The sequence below is a fragment of the Peromyscus maniculatus genome, chromosome 15, assembly GCF_049852395.1.
Source record: "Peromyscus maniculatus bairdii isolate BWxNUB_F1_BW_parent chromosome 15, HU_Pman_BW_mat_3.1, whole genome shotgun sequence".
Taxonomy (NCBI): Eukaryota; Metazoa; Chordata; class Mammalia; order Rodentia; family Cricetidae; genus Peromyscus; species Peromyscus maniculatus.
The window spans coordinates 82,762,202-82,780,788 of NC_134866.1; the positions used below are offsets into that span (position 1 = coordinate 82,762,202).

Here is an 18,587-nt window from a genome sequence, read left to right on the forward strand (position 1 = left end):
TTGTAAATCCACCGTACTTTGCAGCTTGATTTGAAATAAGAATTCCAGCATGAGCCGGGTGGTGGTGCTGCACACCTTTAATCCCAGCACCCAGGAGGCAGAGGCAGGTGGAGCTCTGTGAGTTCAAGGCCAGCCTGGTCTACAGAGTGAGTTCCAGGGCAGCCAGGACTGTTTCACAGAGAAACCCTGTCTCGAAAAACTTAAGAAAAAAAAAAATCAGCTTGAAAACTGCTCATAATGGGATTAGTTTTTCTTTATAACAAAAGTTAAGTTCATAAATATGTGGTTTTCTGTTTCATTCATCATTGAGTTTATGTGAAAAACTTCTTATACCACCACAGATTGATTATCAGGTAAAACTGTAATCATTTAAACTAAAATTTACTTTAGGATTTTAACATATTTGCTCTGTTTTTTTCATTAGTTCTTGAGCCCCTATTATGTCGCTGATTGCACATTTAAATACTGATTATTATAATTCTGTATTTACAGTTTTTCCTAATTTGAGATGTTTTTATTCTTTTCCCCCAGGTGGATTATACTTCATTGTACTCCAGATTGTATGCTACTGATGGGAACTATTAAAGTTTATAATGTCAGAAACTTTCCTTAGACCAAAGGTATCTTCCACAAAGGTATGATAAATATAAAATGGCCTTGTAGTAATTGCCTAAAGACAATGACAAAAAGTTATATTTGGTCTCAGTGACTAGTGATGGTCCAATGACTGTTGTAATTAGTGATCTAGAGACTGGTAATAAGCTGCAAAACAACCAGAACCTTAATTCTGAAAAAGTCTTCAAAAAAAAAATTTTTTTTTTTTTCCCAAAACAAAGTTTCTCTGTGTAGACCTGGCTGTCTTGGAACTAACTCACTGTGTAGATTAGGCTGGCTTCTGTTTCCCTGAGTTGCTGGGACTAAAGGCTTGAACCATGATGCCCAGTTTTAAAAAAGCATTTGTAGTCCCAGTTACAAAGAGTAGCACTTTTGAAGAGAAGAGAGAGTTAAGTGTGTGGTAATTGGTTAGCTTAGCCATAGGCTCTACCTCTTAGAAGTCATGAAGTTCAATGTGTTTGTTTGTTTGTTTTTTGTTTTTTTGTTTTCCCCCAGCAAGATAGGAATTTGGGTGTGAGAGGAGTCCAAATAGTATCACAGGAAAGAAAGGCAGCTGGGAGCTGCTTCCCTAAGGGTGGCTCCAATTTTTCTGATTTCAAGTAAATCATGTAACTTTGCTGTTTTTCTCATGTAGATGGAATTAAGAAAGAAAACTGTAATTAGGCAGTGGTGGCACAAGAACTAAAATTACAGTCAGGAAGCAGCAGCGCACGGGAGGCAGAGGCAGGTGGGTCTCTGAGTTTGGGACCAGCCTGGGCTACAGAGCGAGATCCAGGACTGGTGCCTACGCTATACAGAGAAACCCTGTCTACAAAAACAAAAAAAGAAATAAAACTACAAAATGTATAAATGACATACAAATCAATATTCTTCTCAGAAAGTTTAGTATAAACCTGTTTTCATGTACTTTTAAATACAGAAGAAAGAAAAAAATTATAGAAACATTGCCAATCTCTTTGGCAAAGAAAAAAATGAATCAGCTGGTTATGACTGCATTTTTTTTTCCTCCATAACTTTCTTTTTCTTCTTGTGATAATCTTCCTGACCTGACAAGAGTCAAGTGTAAATTAGCATTGATAAAGCAGTTATCAGCCCACATTTTCCCCCCAGAAGCCTTGTTTCCACCTCCAGTTTTGGACTCTACCTCTGAGAAGAGCATTATCTAACAAAGAGTTCACAACTGTAATTAAGTCCCTCCTTTGTTTATCACTCTCCATCTTAAGGGTCAAGTCTGAAGCCAAGGCCTAGTGATGCCAGGCGAGCATGCTACTGCTCAGCAATGTCCCTGACCCAAGCAGAGCACCTTTGAAGAAAATATAACCTTGGTTCCTCCTCATTTGTCAGGCAGGAAATTTCAAAAGCCAGGTGACAAGTTAGATTGTTTTTCTAGATTTATAGTAGAGTATTAAGAAAATCTATTTTTAAAACTTTTGTTTGTTTTGTTTTGAGTTTTTTGAGGTAGATCCTTATTATGTAGAGCAGGCGATCTTCAAACTTGCTGCCATCCTCTTGTCTCTATCTCTCCAAAGCTGGACTGAGAAGCTAGTATGACCATACTGAGACATTTAAAAAAAACTTCATTATCTTAAAAACCACCTTAGTACTGTTATTTTTGGCTAAAATTGATCAATTTACCATTTTTTTTCTTCAAGACAGGGTTTCACTGTGTAACAGCCCTGGCTGTCCTGGAACTCGATCTATAGACCAGGATGGCCTCAAACTCACAGGAATCCTCCTGCCTCTGCTTCCTGAATGTTGGGATCAAAGGTGTGCGCCACTTTGCCCAGCTTTTTCAAAGGTTTTTTAAGAAAAGGAAGTAAAAGAAGGAAACATGGGAAGGTTAGCACTTTCTTTTTCGTTTTTTCAAGACAGGGTTTCTCTGTGTAGTTTTTGGTGCCTGTCCTGGATCTCACTCTAAGACCAGGCTAGCCTTGAACTCACAGAGATCACCTGGCTGTGCCTCCTTAGTGCTGGGATTAAAGGCATGTGCCACCACCGCCCAGCAAGGTTAGCACACTCTTTTTTTTGTTTGTTTGGTTTTTTTTGTTTGTTTGGTTTTTCAAGACAGGGTTTCTCTGTGTAGCTTTGCGCCTTTCCTGGCACTTACTTGGTAGCCCATGCTGGCCTCGAACTCACAGAGATCCGCCTGCCTCTGCCTCCCAGTGCTGGGATTAAAGGTGGCCGCCGCAGCCGCCGCCGCCCAGCCTACAAAGTCTTAAAACTAATATGGGCCTTAATACAGTTCCTACTCAGGAGACAGAGGTGGAAGATCCCTCTGATTTCAAGGCCAGCTGGGTCTACAGAGTGAATTCTAGGACAGCCAGGGCTACACAGAGAAACCCTGTGTCAGAAAATCAAAAATAAGGAAATTGCAAAAAGAAGAAAGCAAGCAGAAGTTGAAGTGCTGAGTGTGGTGGCAGCATGCCTGTAATTCTAGTCCGTGAGAGGCTGAGACAGGAGCTGCTCCAGTGCAAGGCTGTCCATGGCTGCAGTGTGCCTTCTGGGTCAGCTTGAGCAGGACCCTGTTTCAGAGAATGCTGACAGGGAGAGAGACCATTTGTAGGACTTGAAGGGTTCTAATCACATTTATGAAGTAGTTCAGTTGCAAAGGGCATAGGTATAAAATTGTAGTAATTACAGTCTCCTTCCTTTGCAGGTAACAGACTGGGTAGATCCGTCGTTCGATGATTTTTCAGCAACTACTGCCATCACTACTATTACTGCTTCCTCTTTAGCTTTGAATAATTCCAGTCACAGAAGAAAAAGTCTGTCCTCCACATTAGAAAGTAACAGATTGCCGGCTAGAAAAAGAGGAACGCTGTCTCCTTTAGAACAGACTTATGGTGTAGAAACTTCAAAAGAGTATCTGTCTGACAATGAGCCATGGGTGGATAAATATAAACCAGAAACTCAGGTACGCATTGGAGATCATACAAAAATGCCTTTGCCGTTTTAGGATGGATGAGCATGGATAGCAGAGAAAGATGTTTTCAGTTTTATTCATGAGAATTTTTTTTTCCTTTTTTTGGTTTTTTTTTTTTCGAGACAGGGTTTCTCTGTGTAGCTTTGGTGCTTTTCCTAGAACTCACTTGGTAGCCCAGGCTGGCCTCGAACTCACAGAGATACGCCTGCCTCTGCCTCCCAAGTGCTGGGATTAAAGGTGTGCACCACCGTCGCCGCCCGAGGCCTCATAAGAATTTTTTAGCTTGCTGTTGCTTTAATCCCATTAACTCAGGAGGCTGGCAGACCTAGTGAGTTCAAGGCCAGCCTTGTCTACACAGCAAGCTCCAGGAAAGCCAGGGCTATAAAGAGGGACCCAGTCACCAAAAAAAAAAAAAAAGAAAAGAAAAGAAAAAGAAAAAATTAAGTAGAAGAAAAATATATATGTATTTTAATGTTTAAACAAGTTATTCTGTAGTTATACCATCTTTTCTCTGTCTTTAACCTAGACTAGAATTTACAGATGTGGTACCCTTCTCTGTCTCCCCGCCCCCAGAATATAATGCTGAATAATGTAACAGACATGAAAAAAATTTTAAAATTGCCATACAGTGTATTGGCATGAGGATAGGTTTTTTTTCCATATTAGCATAAAAATTGAGGGTCTGGAGAAAGATGGCTCAGCAGTTAAAAGCACTGGCTGTTCTTCCAGAGGACCCAGATTCCATTCCAGGGACCCACAGGATAGCTCACAACCATCTGTAAGTCCAGTTCCAGGGGATTTGATACCCTCTGAGTGTACCAGGTATAATGCATTAATATACAGATGTGGGCAAAACACCCATACACATAAAATGAGTAATGTAAAAGACTGAGCTGATGAGGAGGTTGAGAAGGGTACAGGCAAGCACATGTTGGAAGGAGAGAACAGACTCCTGCAAGCTGTTGGCAACCTCCTTCCCCAAAAACAAATAAATGTAAAAAAAATAAAAATTTAAGTATAATCAAAAGGCCCTATTGTTATAACAGAGCACATTACTGTTTTGCAGCTACTTTTTAATTTATTCACTTTTTTATTTTATGTGTGAGTGTTTTGCCTGTATGTATGTATGTGCACCGCTAGTGTGCCTGGTGCACATAGAGGTGGAAAGTATCAGATCCCTTGGAACTGGAATTCAAGATGGCTGTAAATCACCATGTAGGAGCTGGGAATCAGCCCAGGTCCTCTGGAAGAGCAGCGAGTGCTCTCTGAGCTATCTCTTCAGCTCCCATTTGCAGCTTTTTGTTCACTAGAATGTTCATATTAGAAGGTGCTGACAGCTTTAAAATGTTTTAAAACGTTTTTAATCTCAAATTTTTATCTTAGCATGAACTTGCTGTGCATAAGAAGAAAATTGAAGAGGTTGAAACCTGGTTAAAAGCTGAAGTCATAGAAATGAAGCCAAAACAGGTAAATTAGTAAGAAATGCATTAAAAATATTTAGCATTATGTGTTTTCTGACTTATGTTAATCTTTTTTTCTTCCTCTTTCTTGAGACAGAGTCTCACTATGTAGCCCTGGCTAGCCTCACGCTAGTAGAAATCTGACTGCCCCTGTCCTCAGAATGCTGGGATTAAAGATAGGCTCACTATGTAGCCCAGGCTTCTCTGGAACTGATTGTGTAACCTAGCGTGGCCTTGAATTTATGTTCCACCTCCCTCATCCAAGTTCTGGGATTATAAACATGAGCCACCTTGCCTTTCAAGAAGCTTTAAAAGGGGGCTGGAGAGATGGCTCAGTGGTTAAGAGCACTGGCTGCTCTTCCAGAGATCCTGAGTTCACTTCCCAGCAACCACATAGTGGTTCACAACCATCTGTAATGAGATGTGGTGCCCTCTTCTGGCCTGCAGTCATATATGCAGGCAGAACACTGTATACATAATAAATAAATAAATAAATAAATAAATAAAATAAATAAATAAATAAATAAATCCTTTTTTGTTTTTAAAGCTTTTTTAAAAAAATTGTTCATTTATCATGTACACCTTTGCACCAGAAGAGGGCATCAGATCCCATCATAGATGGTTGTGAGCCACCTTGTGGTTGCTCAGAATTGAACTTAAGACCTCTGGAAGAGCAGCTAGTGCTCTTAACTTCTGAGCCTTCTCTCCAGCCCCAAGAAGCTAGTTTTTTATGATCACTTTGTTTATATATCTTCATATTACCTTCAACAACAGTTTCCTGATTTGTTATTTCCTTCCTCTCTAATAAAAAAGTCTCTTTTGGGGGCCAGGAGATGGTCCAGTGGGTAAAGGCTCTTAGACAACCTGAGTCCATATAGTACGCCAGCGGAGTTGCTAGTGCTTTTAGTGCATCTCATTATTTCACAGTAAAGCAAGCCGGGAATCTACATAGTAATGGTTTTTAAAAAAAACAACTAACTATATCCTTTAAAAAAACCTAGTTATACCTAAACCTAGCTGTTTAGTCCTCAATAATGTTAACCTGATGTTTTGTTTCACTTCCTTATTCCACAGTTATTCTTAGCCCTCCTTTTAAGGTAGTCTATTTTCTCTTCCTCTTGATCTTTTAAATTTTGAGGTCAATTCCTTACAATATACCCTCCTTTTCCTCTTAAGTTATATATTAAATTAAAACTGACATTTCAGCCAAGTGTGTTGGTACACACCTTTAACCCCATCACTTGGAAGTCAGAGTCAGGACAATCTCTTGAGTTCAAAGCCATGCTGGTTTACGTAACAAGTTCTAGGCCAGCCATGACTACATAGTGAAACCCTGTCTCAAAACAACACCAGGCAGGGCAGTGGTGGGTGTATGCTTCTAACCCCAGCACTCAGGAGGCAGAAGCAGGAGGATCTCTGAGTTCCAGGACAGCCAGGGTTACGTAGAGAAACCCTGTCTTAAAAACAGAACAAAACCCAAAATACCCTGATACTTCAGCCAGACTTTGAGATAGTACACAGTGCCTTAACATCTTACCCTTTTATTTGGTTATTTTGGGTCCTTTGGACCTCACTTTAAACTTTTTTTTTTTGGGGGGGGTGGAGTTAGAGACAGGGTTTCTCTGTGTAGTTTTGGTGCCTGTCTTGGATCTGTGTAGACCAAACTCACAGAGATCTGCCTGGCTCTGCCTCACGAGTGCTGGGATTAAAGGCGTGCACCACCACCACCACCACCACCACCACCACCACCACCACCACCACCACCACCACCACCACCACCACCACCACCACCACCCTACCCCCATCCCCACCCCCACCCCCACCCCACCCCCCGGGTGTTTCCTTTTCTTAGTCTTGTCTCTTTTAATTTTTCTGTTTCTATAAGACATTGACTTAATTGAAGAGATCAGGCCTGTTGACAATAAAAGCCTCATCTCTGGATTATGGGTGTTGACTTGTTTCCTCTGACACTGGGTAACCTGTGTCCTGTTTTTGTATTTTCCAAATCTTCGTTTTGTCCTCTATGAAACTTGGTCTCACTATATTACCCAGGTTAGAATTAAACTTCTGCACTCAAATATTCCCACTTCAGCCTCCTCAGTAACTGGGCTTATAGGTTTGGTTAGATTCAGATAGAACCTTTCAGTATGAGCCATCTGTCACGATGCATGTTCTATATTATGCTGCATCAGGAAGTGGATGGTTCTGTTTTTTTTTTTTTTGCCATGGTAGGACCAATCACTGTTTTAAATCAGCCAGGCAGGCACTGTACCGTCACTGAGCTACATCCTCAGACCTTTGTTATTGCTAGAGTTGGGATTTTGTAGTTGGGCTTTTTTGTAGGACTTTCTTTGGACTGCCAGCCTCCAAATAATGACGTGGAGACTTATTATTAATTATGAAAGGTTGGCCTTAGTTTAGGCTTGTCCCATTAGCTCATATAACTTCTACGTTTTGCCATGTGGCTCTTTACCTCTCCTCCATTCTGTATGTCGAACTCCGTGTCTCACTGGCATCTCTTGAGTGCCCTGCCTAATCTGTTCTGCCCAGCTATTGGCTGTTCAGCTTTTTATTAGACCAATCACAGCAAAGTATCTTCACACATTGTAAACAAATATACTGCAACAGGATTTCACTGTGTTCCCTAGGCTAGGCTTGAATTCCTGGGCTTATGAATCTCACTACCTCAGATTCCTGAGTGCTGATACTATATAAACATGCACATAGCACCAGGCTTCTCCTGCTGTGTGTGATGTTTAGTTTGGTCACTAGAGTAGGGAAGAAACAGTCTTTTTTTTTACAACTGCAGGAGAAATAATACACAGATAGCTTGAACATAAAAATAGGTTCTAATTCAAAAGTCCAGGGTTATTCGAAACTGGAAAATATTTTCTCTGTAAAAAGTAGCAAAAATGATAACATTTCCCAATAAGCCCCTTTAAGCCAAATAATAGCTGAATTATACATATAAATATTGATTAGATTCTGGGATACAGAAGAAACCTATCTTCATCTGTTCAGAGAGCTGTGTTTTACTTAAGTTGTGTAAATGAGATTCCTATTCAGGGAAGAAACAGTCTTAACACTTCATTGTAGAATACCTTTCTCTCTCAGCTGCCCTGTAATCTTTGAGGAGATACACTGGTAGCATGTGAGTGCACAGTTCCTTGGTGATTTTTCTCCTATGTGTTTTAGAGTCCATTTTCAGTCCTTTCCTGAATCACTGATTAAGGCTGTGAAATGTCTGTTTTCAATATTCTGTTATTTCTATTGTTAACAGATAGCTTTCTGTAAAAGAAAATCTGCCATCACTAAGGCTGGTTAGTCACTTTAAAACACAGCCCAACTGAAGAATCAGGATGAATTTAAAATCTTAACCTGTAACTTTTTATAAAGAGTTATTTATTTTTCTTGTATGTGTATGAGTGTTTGGCCTGATTGTATGTTTGCATCATATGTATGCCTGGTAGCCACAGAGGCCATAAGAGGGCATCAGTTCCCTGGAACTGGAGTTATAGACAGTTGTGACCCACACCAGGTGGTTACAGGAAGTAGAACCCAGGTCTTCTCGAAGAGAATTCAGTGCTTTTAACCCCTGAGCTACCTCTCCAGCCCAGTTTTGAAATAGACTTTTAAAAACATTGAGCACCGGGCGGTGGTGGCGCACGCCTTTAATCCCAGCACTCGGGAGGCAGAGCCAGGTGAATCTCTGTGAGTTCTAGGCCAGCCTGGGCTACCAAGTGAGTTCCAGGAAAGGCGCAAAGCTACACAGAGAAACCCTGTCTCGAAAAAACAAAAAAAACAAAACAAAACAAAAAAAAAAAACATTGAGATTTAAACAACATTTAAAAACAACTTTAGAGATTACCCTCTACCCTGTGCCATATGAACATTTCCCACTAAGTGGAACATTTGTTAGTATTAATGTTGATGAACGATGAACTTATATTGACTTGTCATTAACAGGCCACTTCCATTGCTTAAGTTAGGGCTTCCTTTTAATTTTCAACTTCAGAGTGAAAGAGTTAATGTTTTAGTTGTTTTGAAAGGAAAGATTCTCCTCCTTATTTTTGTGTGTGGTACTGGATGTACAAGGGCTTTATCCTAGAGGGCCATCCTCCTTTTTTTAAAGATTGAGACATGGTCTCACCTTATAGCCCATTCTGGCTTGGAGCTCACCATGTAGTTTAAATTGTCCTTGAATGCACAGCAGTCTTTCCAACTTGGCCTCCAACTGCTGGGATTATAGGTACGAGCTACCACACCTGGCAGTGATGGACCTCTTATATCCATGGTGTTTAAAATTTGTTTTTGGTCATCCTCCTACACACAGCTCATTGTTTAGATTGTTCAGTGTCCACTTTATTTTTTCCCTTAGGACTCTGTTATTATGAGAGTGCGATTTTTTTTTTTCCTTTTTTGGTTTTTTGATACAGGAGTTTTGTGTAGCCCTGGCTGTCCTTGAACTAGCTCGGTAGAACAGGCTGGCTTTGAACTCAGAAATCCACCTACCTCCGCCTCAGATTAAAGGCGTGTACCACCACGACCTGCTAGAGTGCACTCTTAATACTCCCTATTATGACTTAAGCTTACAGAAGTATTACTGTTGGACATGAGTATACATTTTTATGTGTTGAAAAAGTATTTTATTTATTTTTATAATGGTGTTGGGTATTGAACCCAAGGCCTTGTATATGTGTTTGATAAAAGTTTCAATGATACTAGTAATTGTAAGACACTCTTTTAAAAAAGAAGAAAGTAGCCGGGCGTTGGTGGCGCACGCCTTTAATCCCAGCACTCGGGAGGCAGAGCCAGGCGGATCTCTGTGAGTTCGAGGCCAGCCTGGGCTACCAAGTGAGTTCCAGGAAAGGCGCAAAGCTACACAGAGAAACCCTGTCTCGAAAAAAAAAAAAAAAAAAAAAAAAAAAAAAAAAAAAAAAAAAAAAAAAAGAAGAAAGTAACTTGGTAATTTCTGATTTATTTTAGTCAACTTAAATTACCTTAGAAAATTGCCATTGGCCTGGAGAGATATTGCTTAGTGGTTGATTGCATTTGCTAGTCTTTCAGAGGATCCAAGTTTAGTTCCCAGCCCTCAACGGTTTAGTTCACAGACTGTCTGTAACTTCAACTCCAGGGGATCCAATGCCCTCTTCTTGTCTTTGTGGGCACACATACATGATGTAGATGTAACAGGAATCTTAAAAGTTCTTATTAATAAAATCAAACTGAGGCCAGTTATTGGGGTGAACACTGGAAGATCAGAGAGACAGAACAAGCCACAGCTAACCTCACTTGGCCAACTTCTCAGCTGATCCTGTTTCCTCAGACTGGAAGCTTCTGAGTCCTCATCCAGAATGGCTCTCAGCTGAACTCTGCTGCTAGAAGCCTGAAAGCTTAACCAGCCAAATGCTGCTAGTTTCTGGTCCTCACGCCTTATATACCTTTCTGCTTTCTACCACCATTCCCTGGGATTAAAGGCGTGATGAGTCACCATGCCTGTCTGTATCCATGAACACATGAATTTCTGCCTCTGGAATGCTAGGATTAAAGGCGTGTGCTACCACTGCCTATCCTTTATGTTTAATATTGTGGCTGCTCTGTCTCTGACCCCAGATAAGTTTATTAGCAAGCACAATATTTGGGGGAATACAATACTACATTTCCTCTCTTTTTGTCTAAAATTTAAAAAAAGCTTGTAACTAATACAAAAAAAAAATATATCCAGTAAGTATATACAATATACACAGTCAAGATTACATTAACGATGTCTAGTCCATTAACATTTGACAGATTCAGATAAAAACCTCCATTTTATATATATTAACAATGTCCAGTCCAGTAACACTGATAAACTCAAAAAATTTCATTACTTATCCTATTTGAAATAAGTAGCTCCTTTTTAAAAGTATTTTTTCTTTTCATAATAGATTCAGTAATCTACTTTTGTCATTTTTATATCTTCCCCTTTTTCTTTTCAGTGTAGATTCAGTGATCTACCTATTTATCCTATTTCTTTATCTTTTTTCTCAGAGTAGATTCGATGATCTATCTCATATCTATATTCTCTTTTCCTTTTTGCTTTCTAGGGGTGAAGATATCTTTAGGGAATCATGAAAAGAAAAAATTTAGGTTAATTGTCAAGTCCTGTATCATTTGTCCAGTCTCTGTATAATAGGAAATTTCAGGGCTTGTCTCAAGTCCTTGCTCAAGTAGTCTGTCAGGCTGGATCATCTCAGCTAGTCCTCTCGACATTGTCCTGAGTAGTTTGTAGTCCAAAGCAGATCTTTTCGTAGTGTTAATCAGCTTAATGGCTTTACCATTGTCCATATGGAATCATCATTGTGGGATCCTGTCATCTTTTTGAAGATATCAAAGTCACTGTTAGGCGTGGTCATGGTTTCCTGCAGACTTTTTTTTTTCCGCCTCCTCTGTGGTTTGGAGCAAACACAGTCTGATAAATGTCTGTCTCTCGGAACCATGAACATTCTTCCCTAGAACAGAAAATCTTCACAACAATTTCTCCCCACCATTTGTCTTGCCAAACTTTTCCAAACTGACCTTTGTTGATGCTTTCTTGTAACACGATGGTCCTGGCAATTCTTCTCTGAACAAGCAGCAGTAAACTCTTGGTCCCAGGTAACAGCATCACCACAGTCACCAACACGATGAGAAGAAGCCAGCAACTCGGAGTAGCAGCCATTGCCTCCATGGTCCCACCACTGTTTGTGGTTCGGTCTGGGCCGAAGCTTCTCCCAAGCCTCCTAGGCTAGCCTCAAACTTGGGATCTTCCTGCCTCTGTCTCCTTCAGTAAATCCTACTGGTGTGTGCCACCACAACCGGCCAAGTGTAGCTCAGTTCTGAGCAGGGGCCCACAAGGCCACAGGCAAACAGCTTTTTCATGAATTCCTACCACGAACGTTGGGTACCAGATGTAGCAGTAATCTTAAAAGTTCTTATTAATAAAATCAAACCCGAGGCCAGTTATTGGGGTCAATGCTGGTAGATCAGAGAGACGGAACAAGCCATAGCTACCTCACCTCGTCGGATCCTCAGCTGGTCTTGTCTCCTCAGACTGGAGGCCTCCGAGTCCTCATCCAGAGGACACTTAAACACACACATATACACACATAAATAAAAGTAATCTTGGGAGGGGGGAATCTTGTAAGTATTCCGAAATTACTGACATTATTATTATTATTATTATTATTATTTTATTTATTTTTTTTTTAAAAACATGATTTCTCTGTGTAGCCATGGTTGTCCTGGAACTCACTCTATAGACCAGGCTGGCCTCAAACTCAGAGATCCTGCCTCTGCTTCATGAGTGCTGGGATTAAAGGTGAGTGCCACCACCATCTAGGTAGATTTTAATTTTTCATGGTATCTTTCCTTCAAAATATGGTAAAGCAACCAGGCATGGTGGAACAGGCCTTTAATTCCAGATCTCTCTGAGTTTGAGGCCAGCCAGGACTACATAGTGAGATTCTGTCTCAGCCTCCCCCCCAAAAAAAAAAACAACAACAACAAAAACATGGTAAAGCTGTGTAACAGTCAGGTGCTGGAGTAGTCAATATTCTAATTGAGATTCTTGAGAGAAACTACCTTGTAAATCTCTGACTGAACACAAAATTTCTGGAATGTGGCTCTACTTCCTGTTTTAGAAACTAGACACCACCATATTTCATGAAAAAAAAAAAAAGTATGTCCTACACATGAGCTTTCTTCCTATTTTTATTGATCTGTTTGAAAGTGTCATTGGTTCTCATTATCACAGTAGCTGTGCTTTGTAAAGTTGCTAACTTAGAAAATATTGTCCTATTTAAAATACTGGTGTAATGCCAGGCCATGGCGCACGTCTTTGATCCCAGCACTCGGGAGGCAGAGGCAGGTGGATCTCTGTGAGTTCAAGGCCAGCCTGGCCTACCAAGAGAGTTTCAGGATAGTCAGGACTGCACAGAGAAACCCTGTCTTGAAAAACCAAAAGTAAGTAAATAAATAAAGTACAGTTGTAGATTTCTGTAAGCCTCTAATTAGTTTCTGTAAGACTCTTGTCAGCCTGGCATTTTATTCTGCTCTTGTTTTGGAATATGTTTGGGGGCAGGGGAGTCGAACCAGGGTCTCAGATAGTCTAAGCAGGTGTTCTACCTGTAAGCTTCACACCCAGCCCCAGCTTGTGGAAGCCAGGGATCTAATTCAGGTCCTTATGCTTATGGAGCAAACATTTTCCTGATTGAATAATATCTCCAGCCCCTTCAGTTGAATTTTATGAATTCAGCCTCTAAGAGTCCTGTTTCATATCCTGTGTTCTTTGTAGCTAAAGTTTAATTGTTTTAATTTAGTTATTAAGTTGTCTTTGAGAAATATACAGTATAGGACTTGAGGAATTTTCAGAAGGAAACAATCGTCTCAATTCATCTGAAGTTTAGTTTTGAAATTTGTTTATATTAGGTATTTAATAGACCTTTTGTAAGAATAATAAGTGCTAGGAAAAACTTAAAAATTGTGTTGCATTCTAGTAATTGTGGATTTTAATTAGTGTTTGTATTTGGTTTCAGGGTGGGTCTATTTTACTAATAACAGGCCCTCCAGGATGTGGGAAGACAACTACTGTAAAAATACTATCAAAGGAGCATGGGATCCAAGTGCAAGAATGGGTTAATCCTGTTTTACCAGACTTCCAAAAAGATGATTACAAAGAGTTACTTAACTTAGGTAAGTTCTGCTGTAAAGGTGCTAGAGCTTGCAAAGAAAGCTTTCCTTAATGAAACTCCAGGTCAAGTGATAGAGCACATTTTCTTCACATTCTTGTCAGTTTGAGGAGAAAGTGAGATGCCCGAACTAGAGGGGAGAAAGGGGTTCTTAGGAAATTAAATTTAAACTCTTTTCTCAGATAACAAGCTGATTTTTGTTTTTTAATTTATTTTTACATTTATTTATTAATTTTGTGCATGCGTGTGTGTACACATGTGTATGCACAAACTTGCACATGCCATGGCTTGCATGTAGAAGTCAGTTCTCTCTTTTCACTGTAGGTTCTGAGCCTGCCCAGTTTTTGCTGTTTTGAGACAGTGTTCTGGTACCTAAGTTTGCCCCAAACTTGTGATCCTCCTGCTTCTGCTTCCCATGCGCTGGCATTATAGGCATGTGGCATCACACTGGGTTTATAGGGTCTCAGGTTTTCATTATTTATGGAGTTCTAAACTGTAAGCTTTTTCGTTTCAGTATCAGTCAGGCCCTCAGGATGGACTGAAAGGAACCTGCCGCTCAAAACCTTGTGAAATACTTGTTAAAATGACGTCATTTCAGAACCCAAGGGAGCAGGCAGGCATGGTAGCATGCCTTTCATCCTAGCACTTAGGAGACAGATCTCTGTGAGTTCCAGGCCAGCCTAGTGTAGAGAGTTCAGGCCAGCTAGGGCTACACACTGAGATCCTGTCTCAAAAGAATACCCCTCTCCCCCCAAAAACAGAAACCTAAGTTAAAGACTGTCTTTGGAATTTGGAGGGAGCTTTAACATTAAAAATGACAGTAACAATTTAAAGTTTTACACTGTAGCTTTACACATAGGCTCATCTATTCTAACACTGGCATTTTAGCTTTTATTCTTTACTGATGATATAGGTATTTAAACTGGAAGTAGCCACAGCTCCTAAGCTGCTTTGAGTCAGAGGAGCTGTGTAGGACAGTTTTTATTTTAATGTTGACTGTTCCTCAAACTTTGTGGGCTCAGCCAGGATTAGTGGCATACACCTTTAATCCCTGAGGCTGAGGCAGTAGGACCTCAGTGAGCTCAAGGCCACCTTGGTTTATGGAGTCAGGTATAGGCCATCCGAGGCTACATAGTGAAACCCTATCTCCAAAAACACAATTTATTTTTTTTTAAAGATTTTTTTTATTTATTATGGATACAGAGGAGGGTGCCAGATCTCATTACAGATGGTTGTGAGCCACCATGTGGTTGCTGGGAATTGAACTCAGGACCTTTGGAAGAGCAGTCAGTGCTCTTAACCTCTGAGCCATCTTTCCAGCCCCAACACAATTTAAAATCTAGTAGTGAGGCTGGGCATGGTTGGGCATACTTTCAATCCCATTACTTGGGAGGCAGAGGCAAGAGGATCTCTTTGAGTTCAAGGCCAACCTGATCTACAGGACAGCCAGGCTATGTAGAGAGACCCTGTGTCATAATGCAGAACAAAACAAAAATTCAGTAGTGATGTCCTGATCTGAAAATAGCATTCCACCTCCATTCCTTCTTCCCCTCTTCCATGATGTTTCTGAGCCTTAGAGGGGGTGATAAAGATGTTCTTTTTATGGCTGCACATTCAACAATCCCTTAATTGTCATCACTTTAATCAGTTATGAGTCTCTTCATTTACCACTGCACACTGTAGAAGTGTGCAGGGGACGTTGCTTCTCCAACAAGCTAATGGCTATACTGATCTGTAGGTATAAATATAATTATTTAATGGGCATATCACAGCCCTTTAGCAAAACAAGAGCAGTAACTTCTTCACTGTGGGCTGTGATTTCTCCAGTAATGGGTTTTGAGTAGGCTTAAATTACTTTGTATTTTATAATAAATAATAGTTTACATTACTTTTATTCTTTCTGTGTAGCAGACCACAAACCCAACTATGAAGCAGCTAGAGTCCCTATAAAAACCCACTGCTGTTACACTAATGAGTCCTTTTTGCCTAAGTAGTATAGCACATAGGGTCTGTAACAGAATAAGACTTGACGACAGTCCTTCCACAGCGAACTGCACAGTACCGTCTGGCACTACTGTGCAGACTAGCCAGCTGGAAGGAAAACCTTGTCATGGTTTCTGTTTGATTTTTCTATATTCTGTGACCAAAGTAATAACGGTTTTTTAAAAAGTGAGTTTTATTTTTATTTTATGTGTATCAGTGTTTTGCTTGCATGTATGTCTGTGTACCACATGTGTGCTTCTGCCCACCAGAGGCTGAAAGAGAACATTGGCTCCCTTGAATTGGCAATACAGGCAGTTACAAGCTGTCATGGGAGTGCCAAGAATTAACCCCGAGTCCTCTCTCTGTCTTAACTGCTGAGCCGTATCTGCAGCCCAGCTGCTGTTTTTGAAATCAGTTAACTTTGTGTTACTTTCATTGGAATAGAAAAATTATTCTTGTCCATCATACTAGTCTTTTGAAATGATATTTTAAATTTAAACCATTTAAAATAATTTTAAGGTAGTCTTCAGTATTGTAAGTTGTATCATATAAGTGAATTTGATGTGTACAGTATTGTAGGGAGCCGCCATTCAAAGATGGCGCTGGCTTCCTGGTAGCCTAGCTGTAAACAACTCCATATTTGGCTATGATGCACGAGTATGGTAATTGGCCTTATGTCCTCAGCCTATCCCGTGGCTCCCCGTGTTCGCATTCTGGCGGGACCCAATCACAGTACGGCACGTTTGCCTGATTCCCTATATAAGCAGCTGCAGTTTAGTCCTCGGGGCCGCCCCTCACCTCCTGCTCTCCCTTAACCAAGAGGCGCTCCAATAAAGTGTGTTCTGAGAAGTATCCTCGCATGGTGGTCGTTCTTCCTCGCTGGCCGAGGAGCGCGCCGCACAGTATATGTATAATGTTAATGTATATGATTTGAAAAAAAGTGATAAATGTATTTCCTTTCAGATTCGAAAGTCTACATCGTTCCATACCAGTCTCAGATAGCAGTCTTCAATGACTTCCTGTTAAGAGCCACCAAGTATAGCAAACTGCAGATGCTCGGAGAAGACCTGACAACTGATAAGAAGATAATTCTGGTCGAAGTAAGGACAGCTTTTAAAATCCTGCTAGAGCTGTTGTGTAAACAGTTGTGAGACACACTATAGTGGCTTTGTGGTAGCAGAGACCTGAAGGTTTTTTCAGCAATCATAAAGAGAATAGCGTAGGTTCAAGGAGAGTAGCTGCATGTTAACCTAGTTTCCAACTGCAGTGCCACCTGTATAGAAAAAAAGCAAAGAGAATCTGTGGACAGTTAACTTCCTCAGCGACAACACATTTCCTTTAGTTCCTCTGAAAATTGTGATCAAGATACATTGGGTAAATAATGTTTTTCCTTTACAAATGTAAGTTTAAGAATAAATATGCAGTGGACTATCACTGAGCTGATATTTGTCCCATGTGTTCAACAGGATCTACCTAACCAGTTTTATCGAGACTCTCATGCTCTACATGAAATTCTAAGGTGAGTGTCAGTGAAGTCCGGTGTTCTAAGACTCCACACTAGAGGTGGGGGTTGTAACTCGGTGGTAGAACGTTTGCCTAGCATGAACAGCTAAATTGCTTGAATTTCAACATTATTTTGTTTTTTTAGGAAGTATGTGCAGATTGGTCGGTGCCCTCTTGTATTTATAATCTCTGACAGTGTCAGTGGAGATAGCAATCAGCGATTACTCTTTCCCAAAAAGATTCAAGAGGAGTGTTCTATTTCAAACATTAGGTAAGAAATGTTTTTATGCTTTTTTTTTTTTGAGACAGGGTTTCTCTGTGTAGCCCTGGCTGTCCTGGAACTCGCTCTGTAGACCAGCCTGGCCTTGAACTCAGAGATCTACCTGCCTCTGCCTCCCAAGCATTGGGATTAGAGGTATATGCACCACCACCCAGTTTAAACTGTTTTTAAATTAATCATTTAAGCACAATCATTTTTTCTTTTTACAGTTTCAACCCTGTGGCACCAACAATTATGATGAAGTTTCTTAATAGAATTGTGACTATAGAAGCTAGTAAGGTAAGTCTAATTTAAGACTTATATGTAGCTATGAAAAACACACTTAAATGGTATGTAACTTGGAGAAATGGTTGATGACACCTCAGAGTACACTCTACTGCTATAGAAATATATATCTTAGCATTCTGTCTCTTTCTGTGTGTGTGTGCATGCATGGGTGTCTCACGAGTGTGAAAAGTTGGAAACAATTAGAGACTAGCTTCATGGTATATCTTTCCTAGCTTGTGAAGGCTCTGGTTTCCATTCCCAGCCCTGCCAAAATGCTCAAAATTGTATTAAAAAACCATAACATTAATGTAATTGTTCCTTATTGGGGAAAATATTTGTCAAAGGCTATCAATGACATTGTTTAAAGTGTTATTACACTCTTGTTTATTTTGTGTTCATGTGTATTTGTGTATGGAGAGGGCAGGTGTGCCACAGGCACATGTGGAGGTCAGAGGACACCTTGGAGGAGTTGACTCTCCTCTTCTACCATGTGGGCTCCAGGGATGGAACTGAGGTCATCAGGCTTGGCGGCAAGTCCCTTTACCTACTGACCTATCTTACCAGCCCTTCACTAAATAACATTTTAAAAAATGATAGAGATTTAAAGCTACTAACATTAAAAAAAAAAAATCACCTCAGTGGTATTAGGTAAGAATTTAAACTTACGGAAAACAAATACTATAGTTCTACCTAGATTAAAAACATTAATTCTGCCAGGCAGTGGTGGCACATGCCTTTAATCCCAGTATTTGGGAGGCAGAGGCAGGATGATCTTGTGAGTTCGAGGCCAGCCCAGTCAACAAAGTGAGTTCCAGGACAGCCAGGGCTGACACAGCAAAACCCGGTCT

At 40.3% G+C, this 18,587-nt stretch overlaps 1 protein-coding gene across 5 annotated transcripts in view; it reads left to right on the forward strand.

Moving 5' to 3' along the window:
- The window catches only part of Rad17 (RAD17 checkpoint clamp loader component), a 32,080-nt gene that overhangs the window by 1,238 nt on the left and 12,255 nt on the right, over nt 1-18,587 (forward strand). For all 5 annotated transcript variants that reach the window (XM_076552185.1, XM_042261742.2, XM_006982712.4 and 2 more), the window contains exons 2-9: nt 532-635; nt 3,272-3,529; nt 4,922-5,005; nt 13,554-13,710; nt 16,653-16,789; nt 17,156-17,208; nt 17,338-17,463; nt 17,682-17,751. In XM_076552185.1, coding sequence (XP_076408300.1) covers nt 594-635; nt 3,272-3,529; nt 4,922-5,005; nt 13,554-13,710; nt 16,653-16,789; nt 17,156-17,208; nt 17,338-17,463; nt 17,682-17,751 — 927 coding nt within the window. In that variant the 5' untranslated portion in view covers nt 532-593. The remainder of the gene's footprint in view (nt 1-531; nt 636-3,271; nt 3,530-4,921; nt 5,006-13,553; nt 13,711-16,652; nt 16,790-17,155; nt 17,209-17,337; nt 17,464-17,681; nt 17,752-18,587) is intronic.